This window comes from Plasmodium brasilianum, chromosome 7, assembly GCF_023973825.1.
Source record: "Plasmodium brasilianum strain Bolivian I chromosome 7, whole genome shotgun sequence".
NCBI lineage: Eukaryota > Apicomplexa > Aconoidasida > Haemosporida > Plasmodiidae > Plasmodium > Plasmodium brasilianum.
Genome location: NC_090120.1, coordinates 1,012,766 through 1,025,251, shown reverse-complemented (window position 1 = coordinate 1,025,251; position 12,486 = coordinate 1,012,766). Strand labels below are relative to the sequence as shown.

The following is a 12,486-nucleotide window of genomic DNA, read 5'->3' as shown; positions in this document are numbered from 1 at the left end:
ACACATCGATGCGCTCGGGTATGTGCACGTTCATACATATGGACATGCGCATATACATACACATACATTTTACATGTACGAGGGGAGGACCTAACCAGCAACATAAGGTGCACATTTACGCGTACATACTACTTATTTATGGAAGGCTGTAGAACAGAGGATACGAACTGTAAATGAACACAGCAATTTGTTTTATTTAAATTTGTTTTTTCTTTTTTTTTATTTTGCATGCATTTGCGCGTACATATTCGCGTATCCGTATTTATGCATACACGTATAAACTCATGTAGATGTATACTAGCCCGTGCACCAGAGTGGTAAATATATTTTTTCGTTTAAAAGTAATATAAAAAAAAAAAAAAAAAAAAAAGAACCAACGTATTCACCTATACATTTTGATTATTAATATATGCATGTGTGAATTACAGCGTTTAGGGGAAGAACTGTCTGTGTCTACGTAAAACATGGATTAATTAAATTTACGAATGCGGGTGTTATTGGAGTGTGTGTTTCCATTGGTTCGTATGTAAAAAATAATTTTTTGATCTTTACACTTACGCATATGATTACGCCCACGTTTACGCATACTTTTACGCATACCTTTATGCATACTTTTGTGCATACTTTTGTTCATACTTTTGTGCATACTTTTACGCATACTTTTATGCATACTTTTACCCGTACTTTTAATTTTTTTATTTTTTGAATGTTCCCTTTTTTATTATTTTCTGTTAATTTTTTAAGTTTAACACAAAACCTAATATGTATTCTTGGGTGATAGTATTTATTTTGAATTATACGAGTTTTATGATGTATTACTTTAGTGTTATGAAAACGTAATGAAGTACTGTATGATTTTATTAGTGTATATATGCATACGTGCATATATATATGTATATATGTACATATTTATATTTATTTATGAATGAATATGAGACTGTATGTCTGTGCGTGTGTATGTATGTGTATTTTTGTTTGAGTGTACCCTTTCAATTTTAGTGTTGCTTTGATGTTATTTAAAAGTACTGCATATATTCAATAATGAGAAAATGTAAATACATACGAACGAACAAATTTAACCTTTTCTATTTCGGTATATTTATGTAAATGGATTAATATATATTTTCCCCATACATTATGTATATGTATATTCTTCTTCTGGATATTGCGTAGCTCTAAAAGTACAATGCCAGATTGGAAATTTTGGTGGTTTTGTTCTTAATTCGTGCGCATTTAATCCCACATGCACGTACTTATGTACATATTTTTATGCATACATATGTATATGCACAAATATATGTATGTATGTATCTATGTATCTATCTATCTATCTATCTATCTATCTATCTATGTTTTCATTCCAATGTTCCAACTTTTTAAGCTCTTAAACACCTGTATATGTGCGAAATCATAAAAGCTACAGATGGCATTAAATCAGCATGCGTTTAAATAAATCTTAAGTCTTGCAATGGCAAAAAAAGCAAGTTTTTATGCATTTCTGCTGTTATAATTATGATAATTTTTTTTTTTCTTCATTTATTCAAAATAGTAAAGGTAAGTAATATGAATAAAAAATCGTTGTTACATCATTATCGCTATAGGAAAAAAAAAAAAAATTTTAATTATTGCGTGTTCCTGCGAAAAAGAAAATTTTAGCGTTTGGTGTGTTATTTTGTAAGTGCAGTAAGGTAGCACAAAACGGATTATTTTATAATAAGAAGAAGCTGTTCTTTACTTTTTTTTGATGTTTCACATAGTATGTCAAAGTTTTAGGAACATATTTATTAAAGTATCTTTAATTTTATTCTCTGCATGTTTCTTATTTTTTTCTCGTTTTCTTTTACTTTGTTACCTGTGTTTTGATTAATAGCACGGGTGGTTCTATCGAAAAAAAGCGTTTTGTAGATCTAGCTATGACAATATATAAATACAGCTTAAGCATAAAATTGTTTAAGAAGAGACAACAGAGCAATCTTTTTGCGTACTTACTAAACAGGAGAAATGTTTCCTACGATACATTAGCTGGTATTCCATGGATGAGTCATAGCAGAATTACCAAAACGTTTGAGAGGGTTTCGAATGAAGGTCCATATGATAAGATAACATGGGAAAAATTAAGTGAAAGGGCAAACAAAATTTGTGCTAGTTTTGATATAAAAGAAATAGGAAGAATATTATATGCATATGCTAAGGTAAAATATAGAGATGTTAAAATAATTTATAAATTTACAGAATTGATAAAAAATAAAAAAATACATCAGATTGATCTTTTAGCATGTGCACACATAAGTCATGCACTAAATAATTTAAACTATTTTGATAAAAAACTATTCGTATTAATATTCAATCATATTGTACAATTAAAAATTAAGGACAATTCGTTTCCAGTTATTATAACTCTAAATGCTTATACCAGACATAGTAATGATCAGTCATTACGCGAATTGTCTATGGAATTATTAATTTTTTTTTTAAAAAATTTTAATAAGTATAAAAACAATTGTACTCCCCAAGGGTTAGCTATGCTGCTAAACTCCTTTTGTCAAGTTATCAAACCGTCCCCCGAATTTTTAATAAATCAAAATGACGAGTTGAAAAAAATTTGTATAGAGGAAAAGGAGAGCAATGATGAGATTCATAAAACAAGGGAGAGGCCGAATAGGCAGAAGGATAAGAAGCAGTATACGCATCAGCATACCCAGAAGCGTACAGAGCAGCATATACAGCAGCGTACGCAGCAGTATACGCAGGAGGGGATTGAGGAGGGGATTGAGGAGGGGATTGAGGAGACTCCCTCTTTTTTCTTTGAACGAAAGGGGGGCAGCAATATAATTACCATAACGCACGAAGAAGAGAAACAAAATGGTGGAGGTAACGATCAGTTTGTAAAATATAGTGAAGTCCATTCGGATGATAAGAGTATTTGTGGGGGAACGTACAAAAGAGGAATGGGTGACAATGAACCTATAGAAATGTATTCAAATAAAATAAGCTCTCTAAATGTGAATGATAACAAAGAAAAAGAGAAAAATGATGAAATAGAAATAGACGATGTTATGAACAAGTATGTATATAACGAAAGTAAGCTGGTTGAAAGATGCGCGTGGCAAGATGATAAGAGTAAATGGGCATCATCATATACAAGTAATAGTGAAAAATTACAACGTAACCATAAAACAATTTTTACAGATATAGCAGAAAAGTACGACGAACGTAATGAGGGAAACGAAAAATATGAAGAAGGGAAAGTTAGTTGCAAGGATATTAGCAAGAACAAGAGTAATGAAAGAGTAAAACAGACTATCAGTGTAAAAGAAGAGGATGATAAAAATGACTTGATTAATAGACAAAATTGTAGAGAGTTATTAAAAAATTATTTTCTTATGTTATTAATACAAATAACTAAAAACATTGAAAAGATGAATACACAATCCTTGTCATTAATAGTTAATGCATGTTGTAGAATTCCTTTTAAAGTACCATATGAATTTTTAAAAATAATTAGTGAAGAAATAAATAAAAAAATTCATTTTGCAACTATTCGACATTTGTCATTAATTATTAACGCGTACATAAAATTGAACATACAAACAGATCCCACATATGTGTCTAACGTATTTACAGAAATTGGAAAAAAGGTTCACTCTTGTGATGAGCAGCAGCTGAGTTTTATACTTAGCAGCATAGTGTATTTGCGCAATAACAGGAGTAATGTTCGTAAATATAACGTTAGTAATCAGGATATCAGTGGTAGCACTGATAGCAGTGCAAATAACTATGATAACGGTGCATATAACTATGAAAATAGTACACATAACTATGATAACGGTGCATATAACTATGAAAATGGTACACATAACTGTGATAACGGTGCATATAACTATGAAAATGGTACACATAACTGTGATAACGGTGCATATAACTATGAAAATGGTACACATAAGTGTGATAACGATACAAAGAACATTGATTACATTAGCAACTCGCATTTAATGAAAGAGATAAACGGAAAGGTTATCTTAAACATGAGAAAAATGAATATATCTATCCTGTGTAATATTTTATACTATTACACCAAACTGGAAATTATCAATGAAGACATATTTTATTTGTTTCAAATTTATCTAAAAAAATTAATTCATACAGCTAATTTGCATGATATATCTTTATCATCTTATATCTTAGCCAGAAATAAAATTAAAAATGACAAGATAACAAAAATGATAGTAAACAAATCGGAGGAAATGTTAAAGGGTAAAATCATACACGATGCCCAAAAGATGAAGGATGTTCTAATTTTAATAAATAGTCTTAGTCAGATGAATATATATTCGCACGTACTAGCGGTTCATCTACATCACATCATTCATGTCAATGAGGAAATGCTTCACTCGTCTGAATGGATCCCTTATGACCATGGTGCTAGTGCTGCTCATGCAGGATACCCCAAAAAATGGAAGCAAAGTATTAGCAAAAGTAGCAATAGTGATAACAGTAGGAATGGTAGTTCAACTAGCCCGTTTGGTAACCTAGATACGGATATTCAGAACAAAATTATAAATAAAAATATTTACATATCACTGAAAACGTTATCACTATATAAAAATTGCATTCAAATTTGAATAGACGAAAAAATAAAGAATTATCATTTTATCACAACAAAATAAAGAATTATCATTTTATCACAACAAAATAAAGAATTATCATTTTATCACAACAAAAAAAAGAATTATCATTTTATCAGCATTAAAAAATGGGAAAAAAAAAAAAAATAATAATAATAAAAACGTATATACTAATTCTAAAATAGCGCAAACACCTATGTCAACAGTGGTGGCTGCTTTTTGCTCCTATCCCTTGATGCTGCATTTTTAGCCATTCCATCGTAATTACATTCCATGTATAGTAATATTTTACTATATGTTATACTCCACAAATTTTTTACATGTCTTACGCCTTTTGTTCCGCATATCTCTTCGCTTTCTTAATTTGAACTTTTCTCAAATGAAATGAAAAAATGGTAATATTTTTTCATATGTTTATTTTTCATTTTTTTTTTTATTTTTTTTTTTATTTATTTTTTTTATTTATTATTTTTTTTTTTTCCTCTTTTTGTTTTTCTTTTTAATTTTTTTGCCTCTTTTTTTTTTCTATTTAATTTTTTTTTTTTTTTTCCCATGTTTATTTTTATCATTATATGTAACTAAAAAACGACATCATGATCCGTTTGTTCTCCTTCACTATAACTCTTTAGAGGTGGTACAATCAGAAAAAAGAGAAGTTTTTGAATATTTTGATCCGATATATCAGGATATTCATCCTGCTTCCAGTATGTGGCATCATTAATTAAGTTATAAGTCTGTATCTTCTTATTAGCATACAACAGTTCCCCTTCTTCGTCCTCCCGTTCTACTACTTCACCCTCCCGTTTCGCCGCTTCCCAATTCTGTATTGTAGCTAAATACGTTTTTGTCTTAAAAAAGGCGTACTTAACATTATTGCCAATAAATAATCTCCCCCTGAAGTGTACCAAAAATTTTTGAAAATTTGTATTTTCATGTTCATTATTTTTTTTTGAACTATTAAGCATATCGTCAGTTTCATGGCGCTCTTCTTTCCCCTCCTCACCTTCAACTACCTCTTGCTTTACTCTCACTTTTTTATTTGCAGGTAACAATTCGTCGCTTTGTTCTAATTTACGCTTATTAGCATGAAAGCACTTATTCGTCATTTCAATATTTTTTGGATAAATATCGTAATAGTCATAATTATACGTATACTCAGTAATCATATCTTTATTATCTTTACTCTTATATGGCAGAAAGAAAACATCCGCATTAATTTTGCCATTTCTCTTTATGTGAAACGAAAAAATGTTAGTGTTCAAATGGACGTTCAATAATTCGTCAGATGTGTGGGGGTCGTCTTTCCTGTGATCCTGCCCCATCCCATAATCCTTTTTCTTAATCTTATTCTTATTTGTTATCACCTCCATTTCACTATTAGTAACACTACTATTTTCGTTTTTAATAGGAAATATATCAGTGCTTTCACTCTTAACACTTCCCTCTTCCTTTTTCTTCAAACGTTGGACTAAATGGGAGGTTGTAATTTCTTTGACAATGTCAGGTAATTCGTCATCCTTACTTTTTAAAATTGTTTGCAGCAGCTTTTCTTCTTCTTTAGTATCTTCCCCAAAAAAGGAGTACATGTTGTTCCGTCTTTGTGTGCAGCTGTCCGAGTTATTTCCGTTTTTGTGTGTAGCTTTCCAGGTTATTTCCGTTTTTGTGTGTAGCTTTCCAGGTTATTTCCGTCTATTCGTTGTTCTCTTCTTTTTCGTTTCCTCTCTTTGTTTACTTATACAATAAGGGAAAGTAAAAATGATGTTGCGCCTGGTTCTGAAATATAACACTATTACATTTGTAAAAATGTGCAATATTAATTAATGTATTTGTGATAATTTTTTTTTTTTTTTTTTCTTTTTTTAAACAATCCAACTACGGTACAGTTAAAGTTCTTTGGAACTTTATTATCTCCTATGGTGTTATGGAAACAATTCAAGAGCATACATTATTCACGTCTTTTTTTTTTTTTTTTTTTTTGTTATTTATTTTGTATTTTTAATTAATTTATTTTTTAATTAATTTATTTTTCTAATTAATTTATTTTTTAATTAATTTATTTTTTAATTAATTTATTTTTTAATTAATTTATTTTTTGATTAATATATTTTTTAGCTGTTTTATTTTCTTTTAAACGATATATAAAAAGGTAATGGGAATGAAAAGAAGAAAAGTAGACGTATGCATTAATACTCTTGCTTTAAACACACAACATATCCGAAATGACAGATAAGCAGTATTTGTATGCTTCCATTTTATACCGAATGCCCTTTTTATAAAATATACTCAATGCTTCGATGTTTGTTTGTTTGCACATATGTATACGTGGACGGGTACATAAACATACGATTTAATATTAACATGATGTACCACACGGGAACAGGATTACATGTATGTATAGGTATACGTGTGTATATATAGGTATGCGTATGTATATATAGGTATGCGTATGTATGTATAGGTATACGTGTGTATGCATAGGTATACGTATGTATGTATAGGTATACGTATGTATGTATAGGTATACGTATGTATGTATAGGTATACGTATGTATGTATAGGTATACGTATGTATGTATGTATAGGTATGCGTATGTATGTATAGGTATGCGTATGTATGTATAGGTATGCGTATGTATGTATAGGTATACGTGTGTATGTATACCTCTTCAAGATGTACATGTCAGAAAAATAATTCCCTGAGAACAAAAAAATTCAGATTTTTAATAATAATAAAAAAAAAAAAAAAAAAAAAAAAGAACATGTACACAAATGTTCTGGAATATTTTAAAAAAAGATACAAATAGTAAAATTGCAATAAATAGTTTTTCACTTTTAAAAGAATAGAATAATATTCTTCTTTTTAAAAAAAAAAAAAAAAAAAAAAAAGGGGCCAAAATAAAAACGTGTGGAAATTTAACTTTTTTTCGTTATCTCTCTCTCTGTATGTATTTATGTTTGTATATAGTATAATCGTATATTTAATTTTTTTAATTTTATTTGCTTCACTATTTGAATATTTAATCTTACTATTTTACTATATAACTATATAACTATTTTGCTATTTTGCTATTTTGCTTATTTTATTATTTTAATTTATTACTTCCCTCTTTTTTACTTTTTTGGTACCCTTAATTATTTTCTTAAACTTGAGATTGATTAAAACTTTTATAAACTGCTATCGATGATATATGCATTTTTTTGTTGTTTGAAGGAGTATATATATATATATATATATACAAATATTAAATAACTCTGTCATTCATCTATTTTTCGCTAAATAATCATTATTCTTCTATCCATATATGTATATTACTCACCCATGAATCGTTTCGTTATTACTTTCATTATTTCATCATTTTTTTTTTTTTTTTTTGTTCCCTCTCCCCCTTTCTTTCACCTTATACGTTTATATATATATATATTTTTTTTTTTTTTCTACCTTTTATAATTTTCAACAGATTACTATCTTAATTTTTTAAAAGAAAAAAAAAAAAAAAAAAATATATAAACGTATATAGTAAGTGAAAGAAAGGGAAGAATTACACGAAACATTCGTGTAAATGAGGATTCTTTTTTTGTTTTTTAAAATTTATATTTGATTACACTTAGACATAATTAATAATAAATATATATACATAAAAAAAAATAAAATTAAAAATAATTGTCATTATATCGTTCATTTACAGTTTTATTGTATTTATCACCACTGTATCACATGTACACATTGTTTGCGGGCTAACCAAAAAGAGACAGAAAAAAAAAAAAAAAAGAAACAATATATAATCGTACATTGTGAATACTGCAACGTAGCCTTTTTTTTGTCAAATAGTATATATGCATGTATATGTATGCACATATATATATATATATATATATATATACATATACATAGGTGCTCATATTTACATATAAGTATATGTACTTACGTGAACCTGTTTAACTAAATGCCACAAGAACAGCGTGTTATCATCAAATGATACATCGCATATGTTGTATAAAATAAAGAAGGTTATGAACTTTAAATTAAAACAAGAAAAATTAGAGAGCTAACAGACTTAAGAGTAAAGAGCAAAAAGAAAAGAGAAAAGGAAAAAACTAAAACCATCCACAACGTCAGGCAGAAGTAGCATCAAAAGGATAGACATTAAAGACCCAGTGCTAACGCCCTTACTACGAATAAGCTATAATTGGAGGTATAAGCAGCGATCACTGAGCAGTAAATCCTGACAGAACGTGAAAGGTAGGAACGAATGAGTTTTCATTTAAAAGGGAGGAAACAAATAGAGTTATATGAAGTGAGAGATTTTTTTTTTTTTTTTTCTTCTTTTTTCTAATAAGAAGAAATGTCTATTGCTAAGAAGAGGTTAGCACAGGAGAGGGCTGAGTGGAGGAAAGATCATCCTGCAGGATTTTCAGCAAAATATAGTCCCATGAGTGATGGAAAAGGATTAGATATTATGAAATGGGTATGCAAAATTCCAGGAAAAAAGGTATGAACGTGTGTTACATATGCATATATAATGTGTATTTATGTATATCTATGCGTAACAGTTAGCAAAGGAGTACTTTTTATCCGTATTAATAGTAGAGGCGCTCAAATATTTGTGGATTAAATGCACACTTACGTACATCCGTACATGCATCCTCATATGAATAATTTGCATCCATGGGTGCATAGTAATAACTAGTACTTTCTATGCACACTCTGGAATATTCTTATTCACAAAAGTAGCATTGCTTTATTTGTTCTCTGTAGGGGGGTCTATGGGAAGGGGGTGAATTTCCCCTGACGATGGAATTTACAGAAGACTATCCAAGCAAACCTCCAAAATGCAAATTTACAACTGTGCTGTTTCATCCAAATATTTATCCATCAGGTAGAGAAAAAGAAAATGTTAAAAGAATTTTCATCTTGTTAAGAAGTTATGTACACTTCTTATAACGTTTCTTGACTACTCCGCGTTGTTATTCCTCTAGCACTTGTTATGATGCAACTTCGAGCAATCATTTGATCATATTCTGTCAGTATTTTTTTCTAGGTTTCGTTAACATGTTTTGTTCATATTTTGTTAATTTTTTTGTTCTGTTGTTCCTTTTTTTTTCATTAGGGACGGTATGTCTGTCCATTTTAAATGAAGACGAAGACTGGAAACCATCGATAACTATTAAACAAATTCTTTTAGGGATTCAAGTAAATTTACTCGCCATTTTATGTACATAAGATAAAATGAACATGTGTATGAGCAATAACGTTTGTGCATTTTATACTCCATATATTACATGTAATATTACACATGAAATATTTTTTTTTTTTTTTTTTTTCACCATCTACTTTTGATTAGGATTTGTTGGACAACCCTAACCCGAATTCCCCGGCTCAAGCGGAGCCTTTCCTTTTGTATCAACAGGACAGAGACTCGTACGAGAAAAAAGTAAAAAAGCAGGCATTAGAATTTAGACCGAAGGATTGACGATACAAATAAGGAGGATACAGAGTAGTGGAAAAGTGGAAAGGGGAAAAGAAAGAATAATTATGGCGTGTTCATGTGCATACAAGAATTAAAAAAAATTTGCACCATATGTATATATATATATGTACACACATGTGCAGTAGCGGATGTAGAACATTTGGTAGCAAAAGATGAACGAGCAAATTTTTTCCCGTTAGTTAGTCACCTTCACAAAATCTTATGAATAGTTCATAAAATTAATGTACCAATATATACATATACACATTTATACATGTATGTATTTATATATACATGTGTATGTTTTTTCTTTTTTCTTTTTTTTTTTTCTTTAACCTTTTAATTTGCTGAATTAATATTTTGCTTTAATATTATGCGTGTTTACGTATTGCATATATATATGCCCAAATGGCAAAAACAGAAACCTGGCGAACTTTTATATTAAATTTTAGTATATTATCATGCATTCCTTTTTTTTTTTTAATAGCTGATATTACTTTTTTCTTATTTTTCTTTTTTTATATAACCGCGTCTTAAATTTATGTGTACATAATAATTACAATGTTTATCTTTCATATGTACACATCAATTTTATGTTGTTCTCAAATGGGTTATTTAATTCTTAAAAAAAAAGAAAAAAAAAAATGTGTACATATGATATGATATGTACTTAATAATTTATTATAACCCAAAATATATGTGCGTGCGCCTATTTTCCAACATGGTGATGGTGTATATACGCATGTAAGCAAACATACATGCATATACGTACGTACATAATCATACGTATTTAAACAAACGTACTTGAACAAACGTACTTAAACGTACACACTTAAACATACATACATAAACATACATATATATACTTAAATACATATGCATTCATACGTGTTAAACTGTAAGGGATACTACGGAATAATAATATAAAAAAAAAAAAAAAAAAAGAGGAAATACAAAGAAGTAGGTATTAATTTATTTTTTAATAAATTTTTTTATTAAGTACACCCTTTTTGCGCATGTATGTTTTCCTACAAATATATGTACATGTTTGTATGTATGTATGTATGTATGTAGTAGGTATGTATGTAAGTATGTATGTAAGTATGTATGTAGTATGTATGTAGTATGTATGTAGTATGTATGTAGTATGTATGTAGTATGTATGTATGTATGTAGTATGTATGTATGTATGTAGTATGTATGTATGTATGTATGTATATATGTATGTATGTAGTATGTATGTATGTATGTATATATGTATGTATGCATGATTATATGTATATGTGTGTCATTTAAGCACGTATATTTTACCTTCATTATCTTGTCAACCCAACTTTGTTTTTATGCAAAATCTTTAAAAAATAGATTTACTTTATATTACGAGAAATTGCTACATTCGAAATGTTAACAAAAAAAAAAAAAAAAAAAAAGAGAAGAGAAGGAAGCAAAAATAAGAAACATACCTTAACAACTTTTTTCGAGAATTCTTAAAATTGAATTTGCATATTTGTATATATTAAATGTACATACATATGGATATATTGGATATGTTTATATATATGTATATGTACATACATATATATCTTATATATAGATAGATAGGTATATACGTACGTGCATACCATGCCCCCATGTACCAACTTACAACGGAAATTATTAGATAAGGGTAAAGGATTAATATAAATATGTTTTTTGTATGAGAACATAGGAAATCAAATGAATGGATACACGTAATGGTTGAAATGTAATCAGTCCTTGCTGTTATATTTTTGATATTGAAAATTTTTATCATCACAAGAAAATGAGAAAATAAAATCATGTTATACATAAAAAAATGTATAATATAATGTATATATATGTATATATTTATAAACATGCATGCACACCTAAATACACACGAATGTACATGTATATGCATGCATGTACATGTATACTTATATACACACACATTTGCAAACGTATGTAAGTGCATCTATAACACTATTTGCTGAGAGCTGTTTATAGAAGTCCCTTTTTTAGTTAATTTATTAGTTTTTTCGGCATTGATATATATATATGTATGTATAGATACATATGTGTGCATGTATATATGTGGACATATAGTAAACCCCTTGTTCTTTTTCTCGGTTGAACGAAGAGCTTCGATTTTTTTACGAAAATTGTGAAAACCACATCAGATATACATAGTCCTGATATGTAATTTTTTATAATGCCTTTTCGCGCTAATTATAATTTTGTACCTTTTTTTTTTTTTTTTCCCTTTTGTCTGTGTATTTGTCTCTTCACCCACTGACTGCTAACTGCTAGCCACTACCTATTAGCACTGCCATTACCACTACCATTACAACTACCATTATCACTACCATTACCACTACTATTACCACAACTATTAC

At 28.8% G+C, this 12,486-nt stretch overlaps 3 protein-coding genes across 3 annotated transcripts; 2 read left to right on the top strand and 1 right to left on the bottom strand.

Moving 5' to 3' along the window:
- Positions 1-1,913: 1,913 nt before the first annotated feature.
- On the top strand, positions 1,914-4,622 carry MKS88_001939 (heptatricopeptide repeat-containing protein; the record flags this gene model as incomplete). Its single annotated transcript, XM_067214910.1, has 1 exon — positions 1,914-4,622. The coding sequence occupies one exon, from the start codon at positions 1,914-1,916 to the stop codon at positions 4,620-4,622; it is 2,709 nt and encodes a 902-aa protein (XP_067074240.1).
- Positions 4,623-5,203: 581 nt separating this feature from the next.
- MKS88_001938 (ribonuclease H2 subunit C) lies at positions 5,204-6,211 on the bottom strand (the record flags this gene model as incomplete). The annotated part of the gene is made up of 1 exon (XM_067214909.1): positions 5,204-6,211. One exon carries the CDS (start codon positions 6,209-6,211, stop codon positions 5,204-5,206), a length of 1,008 nt encoding a protein of 335 aa, XP_067074239.1.
- Positions 6,212-8,968: 2,757 nt separating this feature from the next.
- Positions 8,969-10,096, top strand: MKS88_001937 (SUMO-conjugating enzyme UBC9; the record flags this gene model as incomplete). Its single annotated transcript, XM_067214908.1, has 4 exons — positions 8,969-9,115; positions 9,382-9,502; positions 9,734-9,816; positions 9,968-10,096. The coding sequence occupies 4 exons, from the start codon at positions 8,969-8,971 to the stop codon at positions 10,094-10,096; spliced, it is 480 nt and encodes a 159-aa protein (XP_067074238.1).
- Positions 10,097-12,486: the final 2,390 nt, after the last annotated feature.